General features: G+C 37.5%; 1 protein-coding gene across 3 annotated transcripts in view; it reads right to left on the bottom strand.

Annotated features, from left to right (window-relative positions):
* The window catches only part of LOC310642935 (uncharacterized protein), a 100,377-nt gene that overhangs the window by 69,983 nt on the left and 14,307 nt on the right, over positions 1–16,087 (bottom strand). For 2 of the 3 annotated variants that reach the window (XM_083366915.1, XM_083366914.1), the window contains exons 7-9: positions 8,140–8,183; positions 6,642–6,719; positions 1,176–1,372 (exon numbers count right to left, since the gene is read on the bottom strand). In XM_083366915.1, the coding sequence (XP_083223041.1) occupies positions 1,176–1,372; positions 6,642–6,719; positions 8,140–8,183 (319 nt within the window). The remainder of the gene's footprint in view (positions 1–1,175; positions 1,373–6,641; positions 6,720–8,139; positions 8,184–16,087) is intronic. The other variant, XM_083366916.1, reaches the window with a different exon arrangement.

Below are 16,087 nucleotides of genomic sequence, written 5' to 3' on the forward strand. Positions count from 1 at the left end.
TGTGATGTTAAAGAAACCAATTTGATGTTGAACATGATAACAGCGGCACGGTTACTGGTGGGACAATATTGGAAGAAGGATAGTTTGCCTACTATAGAAGAATGGGTGCTTAAAGTTTCGAATCTTGCAGAAATGTCTAAGATTTCTGCTTACTTGAAAGATCATTCACAGGAAAGATATATTTCAGTTTGGAGGAGATGAATAGATTATATTCAGAATAAATATGGGACTAAAAAGTTCCATTTAGCTTATGAGTAGATTTTAGAGGGATATTGTTATTGATTGTTGGTACTTTGTATGTATTTATGTTAAAGGGGAGTTAAAGCACATTATGAATTTGGTTAATTGTATATTATGTATATTTTTTATTTAGAATATGATTATTATAACTATAATCCTGTATTTAGCTCTGGGAAGTGAGGGGGGAAGTGGGCGGGTTTGGGGTGGGGGGGATTTGGGGATATATTGTAAAAACTTGTTTTTGTAAAACTCTTTAATAGAAAAAAAGAAAATTACAATATGTGCATCATGACATACTTCTCTGCAAATGACAAAATTAGGTCATGAAGTCTGCCACAACTATGTAAATAATAATCACTTAATCTTCTTTGTCTGATTCCCACCCATGGATTGCCATCTCAAGTTCACTGCTTTTGCACTGTTACATGAACCATTCCTCACAGCAAAGACAAGTTTTCCCATATCTCCTTTTCTGGCCTACTTTTCAGTTTTATTTAAAGTCAAAATTTATAATACCTGATTTGGCGCGCGCGCACACATACACACACACACACACACACACACACACACACACACACACACACACTATGGGTCTGTTGAAATGGAAAAAAGTTCCACAATGCAAGCATGTATGATGTGACACTCACTCCACCAACAGCATTCTGCATTTTCTTCTGCATCAAAATCTACAGATCATAATTCTTCAAACCAGTGTTTCTCAAACTTAGTTCTATAAGGTATATGAGTTCAACTCTCAGAATTCCCCAGCCAGCTCTAGATTATGGGAACACTCTGAATGAGTAAACGTTATATACTGTAGAAGTTTGATTCCTGTTATGACATTCCATAAGAACATTCTTTTTCTCAAACAACAATAAAACTGTACACCACCCCTCTCATTTCCCTAGAATAATCCAATATCAGCAGACACTGACCTGCAATTTCAGTAAGGGAGACTTTAGAAAAATCACATGTGACATCTGGTAAGAGATATTCTTTAGGATTATCAATTTCATATACCAATTGTTCTGCCACAGTGCCAAACGTCACCAGCCCTCCTGTGTTAGGTGCTTTGGATACAATAAAACTTCCATCAGAAGAAGCTTCTATTATGGGGAAACCAATGTTATGCCTAAAAGTTCAAAATATTAAATTTTAATTATTTGGAAAGTATGTCAATAATGTATTTCATGGGAAAGTTTCTGTTGTTAAAAAACATTCCTAAACAAACTATCAAAATGTATACCAGTTTGTTTGGTTTTTTAATTGTACAGATAACCAAATGATCAACTGAATAAACCAATTAGATACAGAAAAGAGACAAAAATATCAAAGCTTAAAAAAAGCTATCAGTATGTGAGCAATATCAGTCGAAGAAAACATATCACAATGTCTTTCATGTTGCAGTAAAAAAAAATCACAACAAAACAATCGGATATGAATTGCTTTTATGGCATCGCACTTTTACATTGCAGCTTTGGTGAGATTTAATTCAAGCAAATGTATTGTAGGAAAAATGTATTTTTCCCAAGTTATCAGCTACTCTGCAATCATTAACATTCTTTGCCCACTTCTTAGGACACTTCGTAGTCAACCTATATGAGGTTCAGTGCTAGCTAAATGCCTACATTTCCTAACCTTATTATATTGCACACATTTCAACTAATTGAGATAATCAGAGTCAGCCATATTGCAACCATAATACAGTAGATTGCAAACATGTTGCATTTCATATAGGGAAAAGAGTTGAGATGTGTTTGAATATTAGTAGCTCGGGTTGGTAGTTGGGCTGTTTGATTTCCGAGCTTGGTGATTTGGCTGCAAACATTTCATCTCCATTCAGGGGGATATCTTCAGTGCATTTTGAATTGTGCTTGTCTGTCAGAGCACTGGCCTTTAAATTGATGTGGGTGTTGTTTGCCCAGATGTTTCTGAGTCATAGTCTGGTTTTGGATTGTTTGTTTGTCTGGCTGTTGTTGTGGGATGTGGTCTGGTTTCTTGTGGGGGGTTGTGATTTTTGCTGTGTGGTGGGGTGCCGGTTTGTTCATTTTAAATGCTGCCTTTGGGATTGCGGTTGAAGTAGTTCCTTCATTATCAGTGATTGGTAGATTGCGTTGATGTCAATGTGCATGTTTATTGACTTATTGGTGGCAAACCAGGGGTAGGAGTTGATCGAAAAAAAGAACAAGGACAAAACGGAGGATATTGGGGCTTACTGTCTATAGCTTTAACACATTGCAGCTACAACTTCATGGACATCAACATGACAACATGACAGCTTATTAAAAATGAAAGTATGAAACACAGCAAAGATAAAACAATGTTATTTTATAATAAACACACTAACACATTATGAGGTAGCACCAATTCACAAACTGACTACTGTGGGCAGATTGTAATGGCGCAATTGATTTTTCAGCATTGTCAGTAACTTTTATTTAGAGATGGATCCCGTAAACAAGTGCCAATTGGCAAGAGGTTTTCTCATCACAGGGCACTAATTCTAAGGAGAAATAAACATAATAACATTTACCATTGCACTCTCCCAGGACTCAGCAGAATCTTTCACATTTAACTTCTATTCCAAGTTCTACAAAAATCTTATTAGCACTAGTTTCCCTGGAGATGACATAATTAAACAAACTCTCCATTATCTTAGCCATGCCACAGTTGAGCTGTACTACTAAATATTTTTAAGTACTCAGTGGCTGTCATGTCTTATAATGGTGAATAAATCTCATTTCACAAAAAAATCCGTCCCCAATTTCAACATATCTTTCCTTATGCAGAGCCTGAATTCTAGGTCTGTAGCAATGGAACAGCTGTCTAGCACATATTACAATACTATGCTACTGTAAGACTAGTGCAGGGGTCAGCAACCTGAAACAGTGAAAGAGCCACTCGGAACCAGTTGCCTCACAAAAGGAAAAACTGGGAGCCGCAAAAAATGTGTGCACATGCGCGTACATGCGTGCATATGCAGAACAGGGTTTGACTGAAGAGTGGAGCCAAGGCGAGATATGCACCTACCCTGCATATTTGAATTGATTGGTTGAACTTTTTTTAGTCCCACTTATTTTATTTTTTTTGCACTGCACATGGCAGAGGACCGGGAGCTGCAGGAGACGGCTGAAAGAGCCGCATGTGGCTCCGGAGCCGCGGGTTGCAGACCTGTGGACTTATTTCCTAGCTTATTTTTAACATTCTAGTAGAATTTCTGTAAGAAGATTGATGTAACCTTACCTAGTGACAAAAATATTTTAAGTACTTCACTGACAGTATTTTCACAAAAGCTTAACACATCTTATATTCTAGGAACAATCCAGTGATAAAATGCATACACTGGAAAAAAATCTATAACAAAATTTGAACAAGTTTCTTCTCTAAATTCAGATGTAAGTACTTCATTATGGAAAGATTTAACTCCTCCAAATGTTTAATGGATAATGCTTGAAATGAATAAATTAATAGTCTTCAATTTCAGATCCTTACTTCTAACAAGATAAGCATTTCAATCCAATAGAATAATACTAGTTTGTTGGTTATATGTTGCTGAATTGCCCAAAAGAAAGTAATTAACTATAGTCTTAGTAAGCAGCAGTTAAGGATGAAGAAGCATCTTGGAACTCCATAATGTGACATCACAGAAATAAACAAAAGATGAATTCATTTTTAAAAAGATATATATCCAAACAATGGGTTGATCAATGGAACACATATGTATGTACTGAACATATAAGGAAGCCAAAGAGATGCAAACATTTTTTTCAGCTTATAATATTCTTTTTTTCAACTGACTTGCCAGCTTCATTTTTAACACTAAATAATCTTGGCCAAAAGTATGGTCACCAAATACATACATAAAACAAATTGAATATGTTACTTTTTATAGTTTTATATTGGTTAACGTCCCAGGAACTACTGAGAGATGTCTCAATAGTTTCTGGGACATTAACCAATATATTTTTCTGTATCAACGTACTAGTTGGAGGCAATAGATACCCTATTGCATTTATTCTGTGGAATTGGAATGACTGTCAGACAAAAATTATGTTTACTAACAATTTAAATATACAAATGGTTATGAATAGAAGTGCTCTAGTTCCAAAACCTGATATTTTATAGAATTCCACTGAGTCATTTCAGTAAAGACTCTAAAAAACAAGACACTTCAGTTATTATATACGGATAGTTCATATAGCATAATGGAGTCTGCTGCTCCTAAATGTCATGAACAAAACTGTTTTGTTCATTCCAAAATAAAATATTATTTATTTAAGTCTTAAAAACTTCAGCTCTCAGGGAGATTTAAAATACCCTATACTATAAAACGTTCTGAATAAAAAACATATAAAATAAAATACAAAACAAAATCTTCATATAAATCAGTCAGCTGCAAGCTGGTCATTCAAAGACTAAAAACAAACAAACAAAAAATGCAAGCCACATATGCTTTAAAAATATCACCCTAGGTGAGCTTTTTATCCATCTGTTGACTGAATATCAATTTAGTACATGTATCTATCAGGATAATTTTGTTGAATAGACAACAGATTAGACTTTGAAGCTGCTCATTTGCTTCCTGATGGACCCAATCCATCAAAGTTAGCAAATTATTTTCTATGTTTAAATGGAATATAATTATCTCAAAAATAAAAAATAAACATTAAAATATTCAACAAAGCTGCTAGGACTCCAAACAAGATATTTTTCTTACTCTCCATGATTACTTGCTACTTTATCAGTGATTATAATTTGGACAATTTCCTTACTAATGTCTTTGTAATATTAGACTACATTTTGTCCCAAGACTTCACACTCCATGCATATTGCATGCAAGTACACTACATACAGTGTATCTCCTATTCAGGTGGGATAGTAAAAAGTATATTTGCCTGAAGGATAGGTTCTAGATTCGAGATCCTAACTTGCACAGATTAGTGTAAGCAAGCTTGGGATAAAACTGGGCTTTGACTGCATTTATGGCATATTGCCCAAAATGTGTCAACACTGAAGAGTACTGTCCTATCATTATCAGGGAATGTTATATGTGGTACTACATTAATGCTGGAAAAATTGTTAAAGATGACCTTGGAGAGAGAATGTGATGGCAAATAATTTACAACCATGGAGATAACATTAATACTTAAAGTGACTCTGCTGTAACTCTCGTTGGTAGAAGATTTCAAGATACTACTGCCATAGCCTATAGTATATCAACAGAGTTCTTCTACTTGGAACTCCATGTCCTAAGTTAAAGGGCGGGGTCTAACCCATATTTATTTCACTCAAAAACGTTAAGTTAATTTCCTAATTATCCCAAGCCATAATGGGCAGAAATGCCATCTACTCATGAATATCAGGACTGAAGATTGTCACTTGGAATATGTTAAATGACAAAGAGCATAATTTATTTTTTTTCCTCATTGATAACCTCAATTATTTTTTCTATTATTATTACTCATTGGAATTTATAAAATCACAAGCAATTTTATCAGAATGATTTATACTTTCTGACCTATCTGACATAAACTCCTTCACTTTCCTGCATCAATTGTACTCCACAAGATGAGACTACATTCATTCACATCTGTTACATCCTTTCCCAGACACATCACATCTATTTTTTCTTTATTTCATTTGTTAAATTACAGAATTTACAGAATTCTTTAATTTAACAAATGAAATTAAAATAAATAAATAAATAAATATAAATAAATACAGTGTGTGTCTGGGAAAGGATGTAACAGATCTGAATGAAGGTAGTCTCATCTTGTGGAGCACAGTTGATGCAGGAAAGTGAAGGAGTTTATGTCAGATATGTCAGAAAGTGTAAATCAGTACACAAGTTGCTTGTGGTTGTATAAACTTCAGTGAGTAGTGATAACAGAAAAAATAATTGAGGAAATCAGTAAGGAAAAAAATGGATAACATTGGTAAAGAATGTGGTCCAGGGGGGAAAAACATTCTGCCAATGTGCTGGAAAACATTGCTAAAAAAATGTGTGAAAATGCTGAAAATGATAAGAGTGGATGGTTTATAAAGATATAAAAATGAAATGTTTACTTAAGAATGTTGTTTTAAACAAGATTTACTAAGTTTCATTTTATTGTTTCTTATCTTACTTGTTTACATCTAATTTTTACTCCTTTCCTGCACTCTGTACAGTATCTACCCCTATCAAGTTATATATTCCATGATAGATATATATGCATATATGCATGTACCCAATTATAGAGATGATAAATACAAAATCACATTTCATGATAGAAATACTGGAAAGATATTAATATGATCATAAGCCTGAATAGTATCTTGTAACTCTATCATTCAGCAATCTAAATATTAAAATATATTACAAAATATTCACGAACATGTATCTTACAAAAGAACAAACATACCAGTTTGGCACAGTATGCCAGTCAGTGAATATTCCACCTGTACATTGAGCACCACATTCAATCAGATGACCTGCAAGACTAAAAATCACATTTGATATTTAAATGATATTAATGAAGTGAGTTTAAAAACTTAACATTTACTGAGAGTTTCTACTGCATAATATTTGATGTTTAGACAAACAAATCTTTATTACCGTACATCTAAATTGATATCCAGTTGAAATATCATCAATGTATTAATTGCTTCAACGGATTTTTACCCTTGTATTATTTTAACAGTATTAAAATTAATAGTATTCTTTGAAACAAAGATGATATTTACCTAAAAAATTAAAACTAAAATATATGTAAAAATTCCAGGATGGCTATCAACGACAGAAGCTTTCTCTCATCCAAATTTGGTAGATTTTGAAAAAGTTTAGACATAGAGATATTTTAAATACTGGTGGGACATTAAAATCAAAACAAGAACTGGAAAATCAGGATATCAACCTGTCATGGTAGGTACAGCTACAAATGCAAAATAGATATGAAAAAGATGTAAAACTGTATGGGTTTTATATAGAAGAAACTGCATTTGATAAGATATTGTTAACTTCTGATGAGAAACTAATTAAGAAAATGTATAATTTTTTGTTAATTTTGGAGATGGAAAGTGAACAAACTAAAGAAACAATGACAAGGTGGGCGAAAAACTTTGGTTATAATTTTCTGATATTTATGTCACTGTTCACCACCCTGAGTCCTTAGGGAGAAGGGCGGTATACAAATCAAATCAAATCAAATAAATAAATAAATAAATAAATAAATAAATAAATAAATAAATAAATAAATAAATAATATAGAACTAGAAAAATGGCAAAAATTATGGGAGAGAAATTATAAATTGACAATGTCAACTGTGTATAAAGAAAATCTATATAAAATGGCACCTGGCACTAGCAAGATTAGCAAAAAATGTTAAAAAATATGTCAGATAGATGTTGGAAATGTAAACATAATTCAGGCACGTATTATCATATCTGGTGGACGTGTGGTAAAGCAAAGGCTTATTGGAAAAAAATACATGCTTGGTTAGAAAAAATGTTGGGAGAACATGTAGTATTTAATCCTGAACTTTTTCTATTAGGTATAATACCAGAAAAGATTAATAAACAAAGTTTATATTTGGTTCTACACATTACAACAGCAGCAAGAATAACCTTCACGTAATACTGGAAAAATGAAGGAATACCACCACAGAAAGAAGCAATTTAAAAAAATATTGGAATGTGCAGAGATGGACAGATTAACTATGAGACTGAAAGATAAAGAAGAAACAGAATACTACCAAACCTGGAAGTCATTCTACAAATGGCTTGAAGAAAGAACCAAAGATTAGGACTTGACTATGTATTAGCGCTTCTGAACCCAGACTGCATGCTGGTTGAAAAACTAACATATGTATGTAAGGAAAAAAGAACTAATAAAATCTTTTTTTAAAAAAGATGATATTTACCTTCCAGCTGCTAATAGACTGAATTCATCTCTAGACCATCCAAACTAGAAAAATAAAGTTTAAAAATACACATTGAAATAGAATTTAAATAGTGAAAAGAATGTTAAATCACATGAAATCACAAAAGCAGAATCTTCAACAGAATCCAAGGCTCATAAAAATTCGGCTATTTCCACATTTCCCCTTTTATGCATGCTCACTTGTATACAATATGACAGAGGCATCATAGGAATATATTGCCCATAAATACCCTCCATAATCCATCCAATTTCCTTTTCCCCATTTCTATAAATTCCCTGTGCAACTATACAGTAAGCAGAGAAAATACTGTAGCGATCTTGAAATCTATTGGAATAATTGTCTTGTCTTTCACTTAGGTTGTACATTTCACAATTAGACCAACAAAGGCAAAGGAGGAAGGTCACTATATATACACACTTCTCTCTCTCTCTCTCACTCTCTCTCTCTCACTCTCTCACACACACACAGAGAGAGAGAGAGAGAGAGAGAGAGAGAGACAGACAGAGAGAAAGAGAGAGACAGAGAGACTCACACAGAAACAGATCCAGAAATATATGTGTGCATTTGTGTATGTGTCAGAATCCACTCCAATCCACATCTTAAGAAAGAAAGACTCTTGGAGACAAGATTGTCCAAGCAGGAACTTTTACTAAGACATAGATGACAGATGGTATAAAAGACAAGATCTGAAAAATCCCCTCACAGATTGATATTTTTAAAGTGTCCCCAAACAAAACCCCACCCCTCAGTTCATTTTGTCATTTCCGGATCAGTCATGTTTCAGGTGACAAGCCCCTCGTGGGAAAGGGAGAACCATCAGTCCATTCGTAGCACAATCACTCCCTCCCCTTCACATTCCATCCGGAGAAACAATCCAGAATCCCCCCACCCCCTTTCTTAGTTGCTCATAAGATCAGAGAGAGAATGCCTCTCATTGATCTTATTGTGATGGGTAACAGGCAGGCTAGATAAACAAAAAGTTACATCTAAATATAAATGGATTCTGACATCCTGCCCTCCTTTAAAAATAGGAGAGGTCCACCTGTAGAGGAAACAAAAATATAGATGTTAACCTGGTTTGCTGGGCTATTCTGTATGAAACTTCTTTAGCAACTTGGGTGCTCTAATATGACATTTATTGACCCACTCATTTTCTGAGGAGGGGAGGTGTTTCCAAACTACTAAGTATTGAATTGCTCCATGGTATTTCCTAGAATCTAGGATTTCTTTTACCTCGAAGTGTTGCTCTCCTTCAACCATGATAGTAGGTGGTGGTGGTGGTGGGGGTTTTTGGTCTTAGGGATGACTGTTGTTCCCTTTTTAGTAAAGTGCAATGAAAAATTGGGTGTATCTGCCTAAGATTTTTGGGTAGTTCTAATTCTACTGTTACTGGGTTTATGATTCTTTTAATTGGAAAAGATCCAATATATTTTTGGTCTGAGTTTTTTACATGGTTGTAAGGACTTTAAGTATTTTGTGGATAAATATACCATCTCTCCCACCCAGAATGGTGTGGGATCAACTCTCTTTTTGTCTGCCTGTGCTTTGTATGCTTGTCTAGCTTCGTCTAAAGCTTTCCTAACAATTGGCCAGGTGTTTTGTAATTGTGCAATCCATTCTTTCAGCGATGGGATTTCCAGTTTGTTTGGGATTAGTTTTGGCATAGGGTTGAAACTTTGACCAGTGGCTATTTGAAAAGGAGTGTAGCCTGTGCTGGAGTGGACTGCGTTATTGTAAGCAACTTCTGCGAAAGAGAGTAGGTCCGTCCAATTTGGTTGCTGGAAATTAAAAAAGCATCTTAAATATTGCTCAAGTACTGAATTCCCCCGTTCTGTTTGACCGTTTCCCTGAGGATGGTGACTAGACGTCAGTCCCTGAGTAGTTCCTAAGAGGGATAAAAATTCCTTCCAAAACTTTGACATAAATTGTACTCTCCTGTCAGATATGATGCCCCTTTCTTGGTTGCTCGTAAGATCAGAGAGAGAGAATGCCTCTCATTGATCTTATTGTGATGGGTAACAGGCAGGCTAGATAAACAAAAAGTTACATCTAAGTAGAGGAAATGGAGGGAATAAACTCCCATGTTTATTCCCTTTCCTCCTTGGGAATGGCAGAATCCAAAGGGGTGGTGGTGGTGAGATTTGGGTTTGCACAGAGAGTTAGAAATGAAATATAAATTGATTCTGACATCGTGTGTGTCACCCACACACGCACACACATGCACAGAGACATTTTATATTTCTAAACTGCATATCTCCTTCAATGAGGGACTCTTTGTATATTTGTGTGTGTGTGATCTCTCTCTCTCTCTTTAGCACTACTTTCCCAGGAGAAGACATAATTAAACAAGCTCTCCATTATCTTAGCGATGCCAAGTAATACAGTTTTGCTGTACTACTAAATATTTTTAAACACTCGGTGGCTATCAGCTCTTGAAATGGTGAATAAATCTCATTTCACAAATAAACCATCTCTAGTTTCAACATATATTTCCTTATGAAGAGCCTGAATTTTAGGTCTGTGGTTATGGAAGAGTTATCTAGGACAGAGCTTTTCAACCTTTTCACAGACTATACCACTTTTAGGACATGACAATATTCGAATACCACCATTGCTTAGCAAGGTGTCAAAAACCTGATGACCAAAAAAAGAGAGAGAAAAGTACTGGTTTTAATTTCTTCAGTGATGGTTCCTTTGCAGAATTCCTTTTGCACTGATAAACATATGATGAATTTATCCATATTCATTAATATGCACCACTACCTTGGTGGTCAGGTGGCTGGTCGGCCCTTCTTCCTCTCTCTCCTTCTCCTCTCCCTCTTTCACAGCCTACTCCTTCATTGATCCTTCTGCTTCTCGCAGAAGCCTCTCCTCTTCTCCCTTTTCCTCCTCACTGCTTCCCTCATAGAAGTCTTTCCTCTTCTCCCTCTCTCTTTCTCCTCACTGCTTCTCTGACAGAAGCCTTTCCTCTTGTCTCTCTTTCTCTGCCCCTTCTCTTTCCCTGGCTTTTTTTCTCTCCCGCCAAAACCTCCTTCTTTTATATCCTCTCCTCTCTCTCCCCTTCTCCTCCTTTTGTGTTCCAGGTGCACCACGCTCTCAGGCTCAGGGAGAGCTCTAGCATTGGTCGCCACCCAAGTCTCATTCCCCCACGTAGTCACCCACTCCCTGGCTGGCTGTTGCACACAGCGCTGATCAACTGGAGCTGACTCTCTCACCCCAAGGCCTGTCTGCTACTCCCAGTGATAACAGAGACTGCCAGAAGTGCCAATCAGCTGGAGTAACGTGTGCCAATTCTGGGCCCTCAGCAGAGCTCCGGGAACATCACAGCTCCAGCTGACTCTCCCCCAGGCCTGTGCAGCCCCCCTGCTACACTTCTGTTCATTCCCCCTGCTACACTTATTTAGGTCACATACCACCTGCCACGTGCTGAAGTACCACCAGTGGTACGCTTACCACCGGTTGAAAAACCCTGATCTAGGACATGGAACAAGGTTATTGTAAGATTAGTGTATTTAAAGTGAAATCAAATTAAAATTGTACTTAAAAGACTATACTGGCTTACTTTCTAGCTTATTTTTAAGCAGGAAACAGGAGATTGATATCAGCTTACTTAGTGACAAAAATATTTTTAGTACTTCACTGACAGTATCTTTACAAAAGCTTAATACATCTCATATTCTAGGAACAATCTAGTGATAAAATGCATATACTGAAAAAAATCTATAATAAAATTTAAACAAGTTTCAGATGTAAGTACTTCCTTGTGGAAACATTTAACTATTCCAAATGTTTAATGGATAGTGCTTGAAATGAATAAATTAATGTCTTCCTTTGAATTTCAGAACCCTACTTCCAATAAGATAAGTATTTCAATACAATACAATACTACTTTGTAGGTTATATGTTGCTGAATTGCCCAAAAGCAATTAATCAACAACAGAGTTTTAGTAAGCAGCAGTTAAGGATGTAGAAGCATCTTGGAACTTCATAATGTGAGGAACATTTTGTATATGTATACAGGTAGTCCTTGAATTACAAATGTAATGGAGCCTGCCCATTACATTCATAAGTTGAGGATTCATAGGAATGTACAAGTGTTCATGCAGCACTTCATTTATTAGCTGCATAAACAGAGCAGGAATCCTTTGCAGTCCAAAAGGGAGGACCCAGAACTGGAAGCATCCTAAGGGGCAATTGAAAGCTGTTTACCCCTCATCCCCTGCTTTGATTTTCACCTGGTAGTATGCCTCTTGCAAATCTAATTTGGTGAAGACTGTTCCTTTGGCCAAATGGGCCAGCATGTCCTTCATGAGGGGGAGTGGGTAAACGTTTTCCACATACACAGCATTAAGCCCATGATAATCAACACATAGATGAAGGGACACCTCCTTCTTTTCCCAGTACTATGGCAGCCACCCCAGTTATGGTGGGTTGGGTGAACCCATGTTTCAGGTTTTTGTCTATAAAAATCTGCAATTCCTCCAATTCCCTAGGAGTCATGGAATATAGTTTAGGTTTGGGCACTTTGGCCCTGGTAGGATATCTATGGAACAGTCAGTTGGCTGGTGGGGTTGGGAGCGCATCTGACCGCTTCTCACCAAAGATGTCCCATAAGTCCCAGTACTCCTTGGGGATCTGAGGGTCATTCTGGGGCTTATCTTTGGGAGCCCCCACCTCTCTTTTTAATTTCATCTGTTGTAGCTTCAGAATAAGTTTTTGATGGCCCTTACCCTTCCCCCTTCACAGCTGGCAAGCTGGATTTTTAGCTGCTCTATCCTCCATTTCACGCAGGGTTTCATCTGGAGCCAAGACAGTCCTAACATAAGGGGCTATGATGAAGCTCCAGGGGCTATGATGAAGCTCAGTGTCTCCATGTATACACCCATCTTCATCTCTATTGGTTCAGTAACAAATGTTGCTGGGGCCCTCCCTGCCACTGAGTTGTCCAGCTGGCAAAAAGCTATGGGTACTTTAAGTTATTTGAGTCTCACATCCAGGTTCTTGACCAGGCATCTGGTGCACCCTATAGAGTCCACTAGAGCTACTAGGCTTTTGCCCCAAGGATTGAACCATCAGTTCTATAGGAATGGTCACTGGGTTGACCGGGCCACTTACCAAGGATCGTCATAGTAGTCTGACCCAATTTCCACTGCACTGCCCACTGGGTCATTTGGAGTTCTCCTGCCCTCTTTGGGGGATGGGGTGAAATCTACAACTTCTACTCCCTTTAGGGTGGTTTCATGGGCTCACTTCTGTGGTTTTGCTGTTTTTTTGGCAGGACCCAGAGTTGTCTTCTGGGCTGGGTATGCAGCTCAGCAGTCAGCAGCTCAGTGCCTCTCCTTCCCGTACTTGAAACAGCCAGTGGATCATCGGCATGGGGTCTTCTTGTGTGGCACAGGTTTTGCAGCTTCTTTCCTTTCGGTGTGTGTGGGGAATTTTCACCATCCACTGCTTAGCCAGTATTTGGATCTCAGAAGCATCTGTTCAAGATGTCTTCTGGCCAGCCGGTCAGTTGGCAGGCCAGGTCACGAAACTCCTGGGTGTACTTTGCCACCCTCTGTGACCTTGGTTGATGGTCTCTATGAGATCTCTGGCTTTGCAATTGGCTAGGCTAAAGGGTCTTCAAAGTGCTTCCAAAGTGCAGCCATGAAGTAGTCCAGGTTTTCAGCTCTGGGTAGTCATTGTTTTGGAGGGTGACCATCCATTCAGCTGCAGTACCCTCTAGCACGATGGTCACACACTGTACCTTAGCACCTTCAGTGCCTATTTCTGCACCATATTCTTGCATATATGTCCAAACCTGTGCCAGAAGAACCCCAATTGCTTTGGGTCTCTGTTGAACTTTATTCCCAGGGCTGGTGCCATGCATCCTCTTGGCCTTACTGGCACTGCTCCTGTGGGGCCAGGCATTCAGGTGGTTGCAAGGGGCTTGCTATTGCTACCATTGCAGTGGCAGAGGTAGTTGCCCCCTCACTTGCCAAGGCTGGAGTTGGCTGGTCAGCAGGATGTGCCACCCAGGCTATGGCTTCTCAAGCTTTGAGACTACCTAAAGCCCCCCCTCAGGAACTTTATGGCTTGGTCCAGCATTTGGTCCTCTTGCTCCAGCTCGCCTATGCTCAATTCTTCCTCCAATTCCTCCAGGTCCACTCGAGTTTCAGACCAGCAGCTACTATGCCCCCCCCCATAGGTGAATGTCACTCCCATGAATTTCTCTTCTAATTCTTCCTTTTTCCCGACCTAAGGGACCATCGGGGACTTGGTAGATTGTCCTCTCCAGACATCAGGATAGATCAACTTTAAGAAGGGGTTTTCGAGGATGCTTCCGCCCAGGCCTTGACTTCTTCCTGGTCACTCCCTTGAACCAACATTGTTTGTACAGTCTCCATAGAAAAAGAATAGAATAGAATAGAATAGAATAGAATAGAATAGAATAGAATAGAATAGAATAGAATAGAATAGAATAGAATAGAATAGAATAGAATAGAATAGAATAGAATAGAATAGAGTTCATATTAAGAACTCGCTGTTTCTAAGGCAAAAATAACCCCCTTAATTTAAAAATGTTTTTGGGGTTTTTTTTTAAGTTGGTCATTTCTGCCACCTTGTGGTGAGCTAAATTGTTTGCAAGTTGTAGTCAAAGAAATCCAGATGAAAGAAAAGTTAAGTAACAATGCTATATTATTTTGAAAAGAAACACATATTTTTAAAATACAGAATGGGAAACAGCATTAACACAAAATTTCTCTCTGAAATTAATTGGATTTTCTTTTTTTTTTTTTTTTTTTTTTATTGAAAAGTTTTATAAAATACAATTTTCCCTTTAACAACCCCCCTTCCCCCTCCCTCCTCCCCTCCCTACCTCCCGCCTACCTCCCCCCCTCCCCCTCTCCCTCCTCCCTCCCCTACCTCCCCCCCTCTAATTCCCCTCCTCCCCCCTCCCCCCCCCCCCGACTTCCCAGAGCAGAATACAAGGTATATATCTAAAAGGCAATCATAAACAATCATATACTAACAATTATAAACTCTAAAATCCATCACTCTCTAGCTTATATAAGGTAAACCAATCCTTAATAATACTAAATATATATAAAAAACTAAAATAAAAGAAAACTAACATTATTCCCATCTATGTTCTTCCACCATTCACTATTACCTAGACATACTCTCATTTACACATCACAAACACCTATCCCTGTTAACCTCTCTAACCAAAATAGGCTATAATAGATAGCTCTTACCCAAATTAACCCACATTAAGCCAAAAAACTTTCTTCCTCTTCCTCTATAGTAAGTTATCCATTAATTCCAAATTAGAAAAAAAATCTGTTACCACACATAGTATCCCAAAACCTTTAAAAACACAACTACCACTTAACTATAAATGTATTGTGGAAGTTCCATAGATTTCTACTGGTCTTATTTTTTAGTCTTTTTTGAACGCTTTAAGGCAGCACGCGTCACCCTCTGTTCTCTAAGATCATCCAAAAGAGTTGCAGCTTGATCTCCTCCTGCACCCTTCTCGTCCATCTGTCCATCTTCATCCTCTTGACATTCTCCTTCTCCAGATCCCTCTGCAGCTTCCAAAAGTGTTGATGGGGTTAGTTTCAAAACATTATTGTAGAAATCGTGCGCTTGCTTCACATTACTCAAACAGTACCTTTTGCCATCATACATGAAGCTCAACCCATCTGGAATCTCCCATCTGAACCTTATATCTCTTTGCTTAAGCTCTTGCACCAGGAATATAAAATCCTTCCTTCTCTTTAAAATCTTTGGAGGAATTTCTTTTAAAACCAAAACTTGTTGGCCAGCAATCATAACTTTGGTATCATAGGCAGCTTGTATAACTTCATCTCTAATTTCCCTTTTTACAAAATAAACCACCACATCTCTAGGCAACTTTCTCTGTTTAGCAATCCACGAATTC

Source organism: Vipera ursinii, assembly GCF_947247035.1.
Source record: "Vipera ursinii genome assembly, chromosome: 7".
Lineage (NCBI taxonomy): Eukaryota > Metazoa > Chordata > Lepidosauria > Squamata > Viperidae > Vipera > Vipera ursinii.